This window comes from Molothrus ater, chromosome 3 (assembly GCF_012460135.2).
Source record: "Molothrus ater isolate BHLD 08-10-18 breed brown headed cowbird chromosome 3, BPBGC_Mater_1.1, whole genome shotgun sequence".
NCBI lineage: Eukaryota > Metazoa > Chordata > Aves > Passeriformes > Icteridae > Molothrus > Molothrus ater.
The window spans coordinates 29,231,596-29,246,412 of NC_050480.2; the positions used below are offsets into that span (position 1 = coordinate 29,231,596).

At 42.3% G+C, this 14,817-nt stretch overlaps 1 protein-coding gene across 1 annotated transcript in view; it reads left to right on the forward strand.

Annotated features, from left to right (window-relative positions):
* The first annotated feature begins 550 nt into the window (after positions 1–550).
* MOCS1 (molybdenum cofactor synthesis 1) overlaps positions 551–14,817 on the forward strand; it is a 30,087-nt gene continuing 15,820 nt past the window's right edge. Inside the window, exons 1-4 of the mRNA XM_036380041.2 lie at positions 551–634; positions 8,356–8,488; positions 9,121–9,288; positions 14,293–14,457. Of these exons, the coding sequence (XP_036235934.1) occupies positions 8,422–8,488; positions 9,121–9,288; positions 14,293–14,457 (400 nt within the window). The 5' untranslated portion in view covers positions 551–634; positions 8,356–8,421. The remainder of the gene's footprint in view (positions 635–8,355; positions 8,489–9,120; positions 9,289–14,292; positions 14,458–14,817) is intronic.

Consider the following 14,817-nt stretch of genomic DNA (forward strand, 5'->3'; position numbering starts at 1 on the left):
CTCTGGAGACCAGTGACAGACCTTGAGGGAATGGCATTAAACTGTGTCAGGGGAGGTTTAGGCTGGATATTAGGAAAAGGTTCTTCCAGGGTGGTTGGGCCCTGGAGCAGGCTCCCCAGGGAGGTGGTCATGGCACCAAGCCTGTCTGAATTCTAGAGGCAATACTCTTGGGCACATGAGGTGACTATTGGGGATGCTCCTATGCAGGGCTAGCAATTAGACTCGATGATCCTTGTGGGTCGCTTTCAACTTAGGATATTTCGTGATTCTGTGAATTGCCCGGTACCGCTGCCCTGGGAGTACCCAGCGGTGCCGAGGGACCTTGCGGGAAACCTCCCCCCTTCCCTTGGCCAGCTCGCCTGAGGGGAACGAACTACAACTCCCAGCGTGCAGCACGGCACCGGCCGCCGGCCGCCGCTCCGATTGGCTGCTCCCCCCCCCCGCCCTCCCCGCGTGACGGCGCGGAGCTGGCGGCGGTGGCAGCGCCCCCCGTGCGCTGGGGCAGGGGAGCCGCATGGCGGCGGCGGCGGCGGCGCGGTGGGGGCGGCTCCTGCGGGGGGCGCGCGGGGCGGCCTCGCGCCGCGCCTGCAGCAGCAGCGGGGTGCGCGCCAGGGCCGCCTCGGCCGCCGCGCAGGTGAGGCGGGCCCGGGGGTCCGGGGGGCCGCGGTGCGGGCGGGGGGCGCGGGGGAGGTGAGCGAGCCGAGCCGTGCCGAGCCGTGCCGTGCCGTGCCGTGTCGTGCCGTGTCGTGCCGTGTCGCCGGGGGTCGCGTTTGGGAGTTTGAGTGGCGGGCCGGTGCCTCGTCCCTGGGAAGATGTGTTTCGTGGAGGGGCGCTCTGGTAACCGTGGCAGCGCCCGGTGGGGTGAGCAGGGGTCTCGGGCACCGCGGGCGGAGGCTGCCGGCGCGTTCCCGAGAAATGCAACCTGTCTATAGAATTTTGCAAGGTACTGGACCGACCAGTGGTTTGTGCGGTGAACATGACCTGATTGTGTATAGGGGGGAGGGAAGAGTCAACAAAACGTGTAGTAATACAGAATGCTGTGTATCCTTCATTTGTTGAAATGTCACCCTTACTTAGGAAATACGTGGGACACCCGGTCTGATGGACCGAGCCGGTCCTGTGCTCCTGCCCAGCCAAAGGAGAGATTACACAACACTCTTTGATCAGCCTGGGTCAAAACGCGAGTGGTTTGGCAGCTTTCAGTGGTTGTGCTCTGATGGTCATACGAACTTCGCACTGAACCTGTTTGTGCTGGTACTGGCGTGAAGTCAACTCAGGAGTTGCCCTGATACAGCTTCTCCCGGTTTAACTTTTGGTCCCTCGGGTGGGTTCGGTCTCTTGGTGTCTCTTGTTTTTCAGAAGAAAAAGCTACACGGAAAGTCTAGATTCAGTAACTGTCTAGCAGAAATAGGGCATGGCACAGCAGTTCCAGCTGGAACATGATTTATTGAGTTACTTGCAATTGCATGGCTGGCTTCATCAAACAGAAAATAAGCTAAAGCTACTAGTGACAGACTCCGTGTCGCCAGAATTGAATGCATTTACTGCCACTTACTTACTTACAGGAAACCAAATGCATTTGTGCGTTGCTTTATTGAATGCTTACTTGACTCCGAAAACTAGAAAGGTTATTGAGTTTGTTTTGTTTGGTTGTTTTCCTAGGCCATAAACATTTTTATAAATTCGGGTCAGAATTACTTTTCACTACTTTCTTTACATCGGGTAGCTGTACCAAACATTCAGGAATAGTTTTGAGGGAGCTTAATTACAACATCTGTCTGAAAGTCCCTTAGGGGCAAAAAGCCGTGGTACCTGGAAGAATGGGCTGGGCGATACCCATTTGTGGTACAGTAAATATTAGAAGTGTGCCAGGGCACTGGCTCATATCCTGCAGGCTTGAGAAGTGAGCTAGTGTAAAAAACAGGCACTGCAGACTTAGCAACTATACAGTGATAATACACTCATTTTTCCTTTCTGTTCTCAGTTTCTCCTGGGATTCACCTGTAGAGAGAAGTAATTAGCATTACAGCCATAGGGGACAGTGAAATGTGCTTTCAAATGAGAGAATATTCAAACATTCAAAACAGTTGTGAATACTGCTTGACTGTTTCCTGTGCTGGAGCTGCAAGTATTCGTGAGTTCTGTTTAGTTTCCTGAGGTTTTGGGGAGGAGGTGTGTGCAAAGGGGAGAAGAGAGCAGTAGACTATGTTTCAGTCCCCTTTAAAATGGTCATTCCAGCTGTGGAAGGAAGAACTCGGGCAGTTCAGGAGACAGTTGGGAGGCTGTGTCCAAGGCCATCCATTCAAAGTCTTTTGGTTGGGTTGCAAACAGTGTGCTCAGTACAGCTGTTGTACCAGCGCTGTGTGGTGAACAATTTACTTGTTTGAATCTTGGTTTTTGAGATACAGTTGTCAGTCTCGGAGGTGTGCAGAGAGTGGAGTACCTTTTTCTAAGACTAGAACAAGGCATGAAGCTACAGGCACTCTGAAAGCAGCATTTTCACAGTTGTTCTGTTGTGTGCAAGCATTTCTTTGGATTTTTCTTGACTAGTTCACAGTTAACAAAGTTTGATGCCATCCTGCCATCTTGTACCCATGATAATATATGTCCAGAGTCTATTCTTGAACTAAAATGATCAGGTAGGATGACCTATTTCTACTACAGAACTGGAAATCAGCATGTTTTTTTAAAATTCTGCTCTAGATGTATCATGTCCAGTAAGGGTCTTGATACAAAGTTTCACTTAATCTTTCTTCATCTGCTCTTGTAGAGCCTGTAATCCAGATATAACCACCTGAAAATTTCTTTGGCCACAATGAAGCCTTCAGTACTGGGATAAAGTGGAGAGTCCAGCTTGCCCAGAAAGACCTCACATGGCCCTAATTCTCGGCCAGTCGTGTCTGAAACGCTCTGTGTGCTGTTGCTCTGTTTTGTGGGCAGCCAGTGGCAGTCCCTGGGCAGTGCTCTCCGTGCCAGTACCCACAAGTGTAGCCTGCTGTTTGGGGTCAGCTGTTGGGCAGCAGCTGCTGAGCCCTCACAAAAACATTTGTCTTGGACTTCTCAGCTCAGACCTCATTCTGGCACTTGGCCTACTTAGACCCATTTCAGCCTCTGCGGTTGTCTGATTTCCAGGTTGAGCCAAGGACATTATGTCACCGCTTCCCTACAGACTAAGATGCTAAAGGTGAGGCGTGAAAGAGAAGAGCTCTTGCTGAGCTGTGTCTGTGACACTGCAGCAGTGTTAGGTGCTACACTGGGACAGCAGTGCTGTGCACAAACCCTTGGGATTGCAGGAGCTTGAAGAGCCAGTGGATACAGGAAGAGCATTAACAGTGTCATGGGTACACAGGTTGTGGTAGTCCCTGAGGTCTATGCAGAACTCTTTGCAAGCTTTAGAGTGCACAAATATCACTGGGGATGAAGTGAAGGTGGAAGAGTAGAGTAAGGATCTTCAGCTTGATTAGTAGGTAAGAATTCTGTTGTCTGCCCGCTTGTGTTTAACTGAGCTTTTCTAGCATCTGTCAGTTTGTGGGTGTTCCTGGTAGTTATTAATACCTCTGCTGACAGCTTCCAATTTTGCTGCATTGTTAAAATAGTTCTCCTGGAAATCACAGGTGACTTGTCAGGTCTGAAGGGTTGACAGCTTGTCAAAATATAGCTGCTAGGTGCAGTCATCTAAACTCTCATTCTTTCAGTACTAGTATAGAGCATGTGATTGACAGCCCAGAGAATGAACCTGGTTTTTTTTCATGGATCAGATAAAGTACACTGTGTGACAGGGCATATTCCTCCCATGTGCAGAAGTGTCTCCTGTCAACTATGGAGAGAGGGGAGTGGGGACTTGTGGGTTATAGACATCCCTTTTGAGTGAAAAAGCTATCTAATTGGGCATTGATATGTTGAAAAACCAGCAACCATCTACCTTTTCCTACTTCAGGAAATTGAATAACCTTTTTCCTGTAGCCTGGAAACTGTAGCAGGCTTTTGCTTTCTTCCTGTTCCAGTAACTCTCACAAAGGCTGCAAGTGACAAGGTTCAACCTCAACCTATTCTTCCCCTTTGGAGAATCCTACTTACACAATAACCTGAGGGAATGCTTCATCCTTGTTCTGAGTTACCAGGAAGGCAGCTGAGTTCTCATCCTTGATAACTGGCCTTTTCTATGGTATTGATAAAAATAGGAGCTAGTGCTGGGTGCAGTAGCAGTTTTGGTAGTACAGGATCCACCTCTGCTGGAGTTCAGGCTGATGGGTATCAGCTATTACGGCTTATGGGTATCTCCTAATTCCTCTGTGCTGAAATCTAACTGGTCAGAAACTGAATAGCTTAAAAATTCCATCTCCTGTCATTCTTCCCTCCCAGACAAACCCATTTCTGTATACAACAAGAAAATGATGGAAATAAGTTCTAGTAGCTGTGTAAAACATTTTTCTTTTCGCCGTTCTAAAACACGCTACTTTGCAGCAAGAGTTAGTTATTTCCAATAGAAACTTTTAAGTTTATTGAGACCAATCTTTGCTGAGTGCCTGTTCTTTTAATGCTGCTTCTGTACAGTTCACTTTAGAGTAATTAATGAAGGGCAGTGTTGTTCCTCTTACTTTAGCTACTTTACCTATAGCAGCCATGAAGATGGATGACAGACCAGCAACAGAACTGGTCTCCTGTGTCCCCACTCCAGTGGGGGCTCTTTCCTGAAAACAGGAAATTATTTTAAGCATTTTACTGTCTTTAAAAGTATGCAGTTTTGTCTTTCATTGCATAAAAGCATTAAAGTGTCCCTCATTTGCCCCTGCCTTTCTTCCAGGGAGAACAACTTTTCCCTTCTTTCCCTGCCTGTAATGCAGACTCTAAAACTGGGAGGTGGGAGGTTTGTACTGTTCTGTCTTCAAGTGGAGTGGTAAGGAAGCCAAATCCTAAAAAAGATGCAAAAAAGCATTGGTGGGAAAGAAACAGGAGAGGAGGGCTCCCACAAGAGTGGCTCAGATAATTTTAATAAACTTGGGAGTGCTTTCCCTCTCAAATGTGAATACCTTTCCAAAATAATAGAAGGAGAACATCAAATATCCAGCCAGGCCAGAAAGCAGCATAGTTTTCAAGAAAAAAAAACCCACTTTTTTGTGTTGAGTTTTTTCTGAGTTTGGCAGATTTAAAATATCCTTAGATTTAGTCTGTTCAGGGTTGAATTTTCTGACTGAGGAAGATGAAGAAATGAAGTCTGGATATTTACCTGGGCTCTTTGAGTTAACCTGGCTTGTATTTGGAGAAACACTTACCTTCAATAAGTGGAACAGAGCCAGCATTTCTATCAAAACAAGGGACTCCCAACTTAGGATTTTTTTGGTAACCTAAAGCTGTGCAGAGCTCTACCGCTACCCACACACCCCTAGGCTGGAGCATTTTCCCAGGGAGTTTAAAAACCAGATGAGTTGTTCAGAATGCTGCAGGAAGGGGAGGTGAAGTGTGTGAGCAGTGGGTGTGGCTGCAGAGTGGTTGCCAATTACACTGCTGATGCTGCCAGGAAGGGAAGGCCAAGTCTTGGCAGGGCTGGCCTTGCACCCCATACGCCTCTGCTGTTGCAGCCCCTGAAACTGAAAGGCATTGCTTTCTTCCGGCAGTAAAGCAATTTCTTGGAAACTACTACTGCGGTTTTATCAGGGGTAAACAGATGTTTTCTGGGCTTTGAAACAGCCACTTTGTATCTCCCTTGTCTCCTCTAGCTCCTCACTGCTATGGATATTCTTAGAGTAAGGTCTTCTTATCTTACCACAAAGCTGTTTGATCAAGTATAGTGGATTGTTTAAAGGTTAGGGAAAAGATTGTGCTGCCAAGAATGACGACTCCTGCTTGTAAGTTTAGCAGGAGCCTGGTGTTAGCGCAGCTGGAAACAAAATTGCTGCGGCTGCTGGTGGCTGAAGTTGGGTCTCTCCCCAGATAACCTTTGCTGTCTGGGTGATTTGATCACTGAGGGTCCTCTATGGCTTCCACTCACCCACAAATGTTTCTTACAAATGTTTTCACAATAAAATGTTTTGAGAAGCATACCTGGGTGGTTCACCATTTTAGCTGGTCATTTCTAGATTCCTTGCAAGGGCTGTAGGGAAATCCTGTGCAGGACTAGCTCCTTTGGTCACTAGTGATAACCAGAGGCAGGGAGCTGATGGCTGTGGCTATGTGTGTTCCTGCCTGGTCCCTTGGCATCATCCTGTACATTCTGATTTTGGTATGTCTGGAGATTTCCCGTCTGTTTTTCACTGGATGTGACTCATGACTTTAGCTTAGATAAGCAGTTTAAATATGCACTAATGTGTCATTTTGTTTGGTTCCTATTTCTGCATCTTAAATTCATGTCAAAACTTTCTTTAATCATTTGCCTGCTGCAGCCTATTGAGACTAGTCAGCACAATTTTAACTTGAGGCACAATGCTGCAGCTGATTCACACATGCACACAACGCACAAACTTTGTGAACAGCACATATACAGGAAATGGTTTTGTATGTGCCTTTTCACTAGATTTGAAATTCACTGATTGTTAAATGTCTGTATGTGGTTAACTAACGAGGACCCAGTGAAGGTGGTTCCCTTAATTATTTTGTTTTCTCTGGTTTATTTAGTGATGCTAGGTAGCTGGCCTCATTCATGACTTACCAAATTGACCTCCCATAAAATGTTAATTTAACTCTGATGTAGTAGGTGAAAATACTTAGCAGAGTTTGAATTATGTTGGGTTTTGGATGTTTGTATGTAGTGCCTGAAGCAAGTATCCACCAGCTGATAAAAGTATGTTGGTGAACTCTTGCTTTTCTGCAGTACTGTGATAAGAGTTTATTCAGTTACTGTAAGTTTCACTTGAGGTACCAAAATATTTTCTGAAAGTAGCAGAGTGGTTTCAGCTGTGCTTTACAGGTACAGAAACAGAGAGCTATAACATTGTAATTGGAAAGTCATGGGCTAAAGGCAGTAAGACTTCCTGCATTTAGACCTTGCTATAATTAACCTTTCTGGCATTGATGGTACTGATATTTTTAAGTTACTTGGTATAAACTGAACTGTATTTGTTTGCAGCTGCTATTTGGGATATTTGATACCTAATGCGATCATAAAAGCCTAGAATGGTTTGGGTTGGAAGGGGCCTTTAAGATCATCTAGTTCCAACCCCCTCCCACGGGATGCCTTGCACTAGACCAGTTTGCTCAAAGCCCATCCAATACTTCCAGGGATGGGCATCCACAACTTCTCTGGGAAGCCTGTTTCAGTGCCTCACCACCCTCACAGTGAAGAATTTCTTTCTAATATCTAAATCTACTCTTTTTCAATTTAAAACCATTCCCCTTTGCCCTATCACTACAGACCCTTGTAAGAAGTCCCTCTTCAGCTCTCCTGTAGTCCCCTTTAGGTACTGGAAAGTGATAATGTCTCCCCAAAGCTATCTCCTCCCCAGGCTGAACAGATCCAGTTCTCTCAGCCTGTTTTCTTAGGAGAGGAGCTCCAGCCATCTGAGCAGCTTTGTGGCCTCATCTGGTCTTGCTCCAGCAGTTCCTCATCCTTTTTATGCCCTCATTGTAGAGGGCAAATACTCATACTTCCTGAAAATCGTGCTGCTCTAGAATGTATTACATTGTGCTTTAAAAAAACCCCAAATTTTTAAGTAGAAATCACTTGTAATATTCACTTCATGACAGTTAATAAAGAAATTTTTAAAATTCTGATCTTTTTTATTCAGCTTGAACGGGTGTTCAGAAATCACACACTTCTCTTCCAGTTCCATGATGCCCTGCATTATATGTCATCTCTTAACTGAGACAAGCCTTTTGGACGTGTTCTGTTACATGGTTTTAGGCAGGAAGCCTTCATTGGAAATTAAGACAAGTGTCATGAAACATAATTGTATATAGCAATAATTCAGTTTTGCTGTTAAAAAGATGTTAATATTGCACATGGGATATGGTAGCAACACAGGCAGAGATGCAGTGTTTCATCAACTTCAGGTTCTCTTGTGCTGAAGTGCAGGAAGGGCCTCTACTCAATAATTTCATTTACCCAAGGGCTGTAGTGAGCAGAGGTGATCCTGGATCATTGATTCTGGGAAGAGACAGGCAGTTGAACAAAACCACCTTCTATTCTGCACAAAAAAAGCCTGAAGCACCTATGGCAAAGACAAGGAAAATTGTAGAAATGGATTAAGGTAGGGTGTGAAACTTAATAAATGGCCACTTTTGACAATGGTTTTCCTTGGGCAGCTGTCTATGTGAGAAGAATGGAATAATAATTATCAGTTGAGTTCAAAGTTGATATTTATACAGCAAGTTAACAGGGTAACTGTTCAAATATTTAACACTTGCTTGTTTTTGTTGCAGGAATTACAAAGCTCAGGAAGAGAACGCTTTGTGCTAGAACATGCTGCTCCATTCTCTGCTTTTTTGATGGACAGCTTTGGGCGGCAGCATAATTACTTGCGAATTTCGTTGACTGAGAAGTGCAACCTCAGGTGTAAGTGTCTGCTCTTTCCTTGCACAAAACTCCTGCACATATTTTACAAAAGCCAAGGTTTGGGTTAAGGTATTATTGCTGTGTTGGCCCTGTACTGTTTCTTGTCTTCACAAAGTAACAATAAATGACAGATAGAGACTAATTGGGGCTGAGCTACTGCTGGGGTGGGAAACCTGGAGCAAGCCTAGGGATCTACCAGAGACAGGTGGAAGTGACAGATCTTTTATCAGACTTGGTGTGGTTTACATAATGATGCCTGTGTGTCCAAAGTCTCCAAAAGCGGGAGAGCTCCTACCTAGGCATTCCCACAATTACGTCTGCAAAGTCTGGTGATATATCCCAATACTTGCGCCTTGAACTTGGTGTCTCTGCTTGAATGCAGTTTAGATGGAAGTGAGGTCATCTTTTTCTTCAGAGTGGATCCATTGTAATTTTGAGGCACATCAAATTAGACTTGGGTTTTCCTCTGAAGTAAACCACGAAATTGTTAGAAGATTGTAAAATTTTTGCACAGTTGGTGTCATTTGGCATCCATTAAAGATAGCTGCCCTTGGTGCATTTTGCCCATCAATATTAGATTAATTGTTGCGGGTTATTTTTTGCCTCATGTATTTCTGTAACCTTTGTTTCAGGTCAGTACTGTATGCCTGAGGAAGGTGTTCAGCTGACTCCGAAATCAGAGCTCCTAACTGCCCAGGAGATTATCACCTTAGCCAGACTGTTTGTGAAAGAAGGTGTGGACAAGATCCGACTGACAGGTGGAGAACCACTTATCCGTCCTGATGTGGTGGATATTGTGGGTGAGTCCCAAATCAGTACAGAGTGTTTCAGAGTGACTTGGTACACATTGATGCAAGAATTGCTCTTACAGCTATCCACTGACACAGTCTGGCTACTGGAAGAATAATTCCATATTTACTGTGGTGTTTTTTCCCAACATTGTGAAATGCAAGGTGCCTTTCAGAAATTTTCCAGTTGTGCTCTGTTGCTTGGACGGAGCTTACGTGTCTTTGTATTTGTCATGGTTTGACAAAGTCTGAATATCCATTGGCCAAAAACACAGCATCCCAAAAAACACATTTCCTGTCAAACCACCACATTATTATACCAGCTGAACTTAGCATTGTTTTTATATTCAACATCTACTACAGTAGCTTGCAATAATGCAGCCTGATGGTGAAAAATCAAGAACTTACATGATCGGGTCCTCAGTGAGGAGGAACAAGTGATATATGCTTACAAACAAAACAAGCTTTCTCTTTGATTTTTTAGGAGTGTGTTTTTTTGGTGGTTTTGTTTTGCTGCCTTGATAACAGATGTCACTTGCTTGTGTTTAATAAGGAATGGTGGAAAAACCTGTTTTTAAACTTATTGATGAGGACTGTTACTTCAATGGAGGGTAAATTACTGGGTAAATTTTAGAAGTCTGTTTGCTTTGATTGGTATTTTGTTAAATGACCTCTTTCTTGAGTTAAGTGCTTTTTGCTCTGTCCAAAGTCTCATATCTTGAAGTAGATTTGTGTAGTGGCAATGAATTAGATTAAGGCTATGTAGGTGGGTGCACTTTGGTGTATTGTAGACAACTGAACTTGTCTATTTCTGGGCATACACTCTTCTAAGTACTGAAGATAAAAAAAAGGTTTATGTGGAAGAAGAAAGTCTTGAAAGAAGAAAAATTGCCTACCAATGCAGTGAGCTTTTATGCAGAAAATGTTCCCTGCCTCTGCTCAGTTTTGTTCAGGATTTGGATGGAAGACCTTTTCCAAAGAAGATGACCTTCTAAAGGAAGCAGAAGAGCTATTGTTTGCAGAATTGACCTGTTCATAGCTGGAAAAGGTGTGACTGGAGTGAGCTGGGGTGTGTCTTCTTGAACTTGGATTGTGAATTCTGAAATTGCACTAACTTTTTAGAATTCTGAAATACCATTGTCTAGAACATTTTGCCCATGCATGAGGGGTTTGGGGTGGTTTTAGTACTGAGGAAGCTATATGCCTTTCAAGAGACATGTTTCTTTCAAGATAATAGATTCTTTCCAATGATAATAGGTATAATTATTGGCTCCTGTAAAAGGGAACTAGATTTATAAATTAGTATATACAATAAAGCTTTGCAGTTCAGCACATAATATTGGCATGAAAACGAGTCGAAACCAACCATGTCATCAGTTCAGTGCAGAGCTTTCTTTCTTACTGTATTGTAGGCACCTTTTTTATTTATCAGTGGTAGCTGATGACTTAACACAGCTCTTATGATGTTGATAGTCTAAGTAGAGTAGTCAGGTCACTGCAAAATCATTATTGTATTGCTGCAATCCAGAAGTATTGGTAATGGAAGGATAGACATCTTTTTGTTTTGGTTTACTCCAATGATAGAATTCTCAAAGGTTTATTTTTGTGCCTGAAAGGAAGAAATGGATCTTTTTGAACCACTGGATTTTCATTATTCCGCCTGTGTTCCTGTTCACAGCTGAACTTTGACAGATTCATAGTGATCATTTTAGTGGATAACAATAGTGCTCTTGGGGTGAAGGTAAGGGATGTCAAGATGTTTGTCATGTTGTATTAGTTCATTCTGTTGTGGATTTGTATTAGTCTGGCTGGGTTTTTTTTAAGGCTGTTGAAAATTGTTGAATTAGGTCTACAAACACTTTCTGTTTTCTCACACTTTGGTGTTACCCTATGGTAACAGTCCAGGATCTAGATGAGACTCAAAAGTAAATATATCAATGTAATAACTGTGGGAAAACTCATTGAGGGAAAATCAAGCCCTAAAATGTCTTCTGCAGAATTTGAGTACAGCATCTTTATTGAAGCCATCTTAGCACAATGTACTGGTTTGGTCTGGGATAGAGTTAGTCTGGTTTTCTAGATGGTTTTGGAGAAGCTGCCTACAATATTGCTCATGCTGAATTGGGTTGGGGTTTAAGTTAGGTTTACTTTCAGCAAGTCTTTCTCCAAACTATAAATGATCTGTGAAATACCTTTACTCTTGTGAGTAAAGCTCAAAAATGTTAATGCTGGATTTCTGTTTCCAAATATTTTGAGACACAAATTCAAGTTTTTTAGTTGTTTCAATGAACAGATACAATTTGAAGCTACTGTAGGAGACCATCCTATTTAGAGGCCTGCTACAGTTCTTTATTTAAAATCTTTTAACAGATGAACGTACATAAACTGTGAGCATCTAACACTTGCTGAAAGCTAAATTATGTCCTGAGGACTGGTGAAAACATATGTTTGAGACTTTTCTGAAGCAGCTGATAGGGGAATATAGAATCCATCCCCTCTGAGGTACTCAAAGTTTAAATAAGCATCGGATATAAACTCTCTGAGAGCTATTTGTTATTAGTAGTCTGGGGAGTATACATCTGCACTGATGAAATAATTTTCCATGGGGTGGAGGGTGGAATATTGGATGCCTTTTCATAGCAACTTTTTATACCCATTTCAAGAGTGAAGTGGTGTAGGATAGACTTAGTTCATGTGTTAGGAAGCATGCTTACCTTTTCTGGAGTCAGTCGGGAGAAGTGCAGTTAAGGAAGTGATTGGAGGAGAATATGTAAGAAAATTGTCTATTTAAGAAGAGGTTCCATATCCTAAAGGAAAACATAAATGTAAATTGGTTTATTTCATGGCTCAAGCTTGACATAAAAGTTTTAGCTTCATGCTATGGACTTAGAGCATCTGTTCTGTTTCCTTTTCTACTTGGTAGTTTTTGTCAGTTGCCTTTGCTTGTGCCGATTGTGATAAGGCAGTGACCAAAGGTCAGCAAACAGATTTAATACAGGTACAAATAGAGTTACAAAGTTATGAAGTCTCTTTGATCCCTTTTAATTTTAGAGGTCAACAAGCCAAGAAGCCAAGACCCTGTGAAGGTTACACCTGGTAGAGTGTTCTCACTGGTCCTTTTTAACTTGTTGGTGTTAGTGTTAAGCCTCCATCTCTAACTTCTTACAGTTGTCTACTGTCCAGCTTGTTACTACAGTTGATTCCACATATTAGTTTATTTCCAGTGCCTCATCCAGTATCTCACCCTGTCTGATGAGGAAAAAGATGCATGGACATCAGCTGCTGCCTGTGGTGATCTAATCAACTAGCGCTGCTTCTTAAATTTTTTTTCCATTTTAGGCTGCAGAATGACATTAGTTTTATCCAATACCTTTATGCATTTATTTTTTATATTTTATTTATTTATAATAAATATTTATTTATAATATTTTATAATATTTTATAATATTTGTAAATGTATATTTTACATTTCTAGCAATGAAACCTCTATGGCACCTAGACTTTTTTTCCCAGTCATTCTGAGGTTGAGCATTTTGTGCGTTCTGAGGCTATAAATAAAAGTAGTGATGTTTCCAAACTTTTCTCTGGCTGTAGCATGTATCCTTTACTCTCACAAAGATTAGGCTGCTAGTGATAGCTAATGTTAAATAATCTTGGGCAAAATTGAGCCACTAGCACTTATCCTCTAGGAAGAGATTATTCTTGGTCATTTGGGAGGACTTTTGGGAGCTGAAGGTCAGGAAAAAAAATCTCTCTTAGTAAAATTGCTCTTTCCCTACAACCTCATGTCTTTATGGAGCTCCTAATCATGTTCCAAAATGCTGCTGCTATAAACTTCAGCATCTTTGCTGTGACCTAGCTTGACCCATTCCAGTGTTCTGGACTTGGCTTAGGGTGAATATTTTGAAAAGAGCTAGGCAATGAGATAAAGCAGAAATAAAGCCCTTATCAACTTGAATAAATAAAGGTAAAATAGTGAGGGACGAAGGGACTATGAAATATTTGTGCTGTAATTACAGCTGTCTCAAGAGTAAGGGTTCTTCAAATATTTCTTAAATAATTATGGTGGAGATTATGAGGGAGGGAGGGAGGGAGGAAAAACCAAAGTAAATTATTTTGCTGTGGCTCAGCTTCTGTGAGTTGTTTATGAGGGTTTCTTTTCTTGTTTGTTATTGTACTGATAACTGGAGGTTTGAAAGCTTGATCTCTGGAGATCTGGTATGCTGAGGATTTCTGCATTTGGCTTATGAGGAGGCATTTCTTTTCTAAATCTTAATCTCATTATATTAGCTGCTTCTTATGCTGTTTTCTTTTGTTAGCCAATTTTTAGTGTCTTGCGTAAGCACTCTCCAGTCGGCTGGGCTACCACTGGTAATGGAAATATTTCAGTTGTCAAGTGCAAATGTTTTGTCCCTTTGGATGTTGTTGCCTTGGATTCTCTGTAATAGTCTAGTATGTTGACCTTTTTCTGTTTTGTTAGGACTGCATGTGGTATTTCTTTCATAAGTTTAAACTTCTGCTGGCAGCTACCTCTGGGTTAGAGCTGGTTTTTTGGTAAAGCATTGTAGGATAGAAGTTGCTAAATAAACAGATCAGGTGTCAGTTGTGAAAGGGATGGCTTGCTGCTTATTATTATTGCAGAACATAAAATTCAGTTTGCAAAGGTGGATGAGGAAAAGAAAGTACACAAAATCAGGGGCTGTCTTTCAACAATAAAGTAGGTATTTAAGAAATTAGGAACAAAACTAGTGTGCATTTTAATAAAACAAAACTTTACCACCAGTTTCGCTTGCAATAAACTGTTCTTTCATATCTTTTGAAATGGATATGTGCTAAAATTGGTCTCTTAAACCAATACAACTGGAAGAAGGCCGAAGCACTAAGTGTTCACATTTTCTTCACACGTTGAGTGTTACATTTTTCTTTGTTTCACAAATCTTTTGGGTTTTCTGTGTAACCTTTAAACCTTTTAGTTAAACTACTTTTTAAAGTGTTCTTTTTACTTTTCTTTCCTAGGTGAACTGTACAAACTAGAAGGGCTGAAAACCATTGCTGTCACAACCAATGGGATCAACTTAACCAGACTGCTGCCCCAGCTGAAGGAAGCAGGACTGAATGCCATTAACATTAGCCTGGATACTTTGGTGCCAGCTAAATTTGAGTTCATTGTCCGAAGGAAAGGTACAAATTTACCTTCTAAGGCAACTGTGTTAATGCTGGCAGGAGTGTCCTGAGTTTCTTACTATATCTTTCACAGTCAGTTACTTCGCGGGGGTGAAGTGAATTGCTATCCTTCTGAGGGTAGGAAAAATAGTCTATACTAGATTATTCAATAGTGACTGTTCTTCCTCCTTTCTGTAATGCTAGAAGAGCAGGTAGAGCCTTTTTCGTTGGATCTGGTGAAGTGGAAGATGCTCAATTTACCACAGTTATGTGGTTAGTCATATAGTGTATAATTGGTTAGTCATAGCTCTCAAGAGCTATCCAAATCTTGTGTTGGTCTTGTATGCTGCTCTGCTTTTATACTGTTCAAAAAACCCA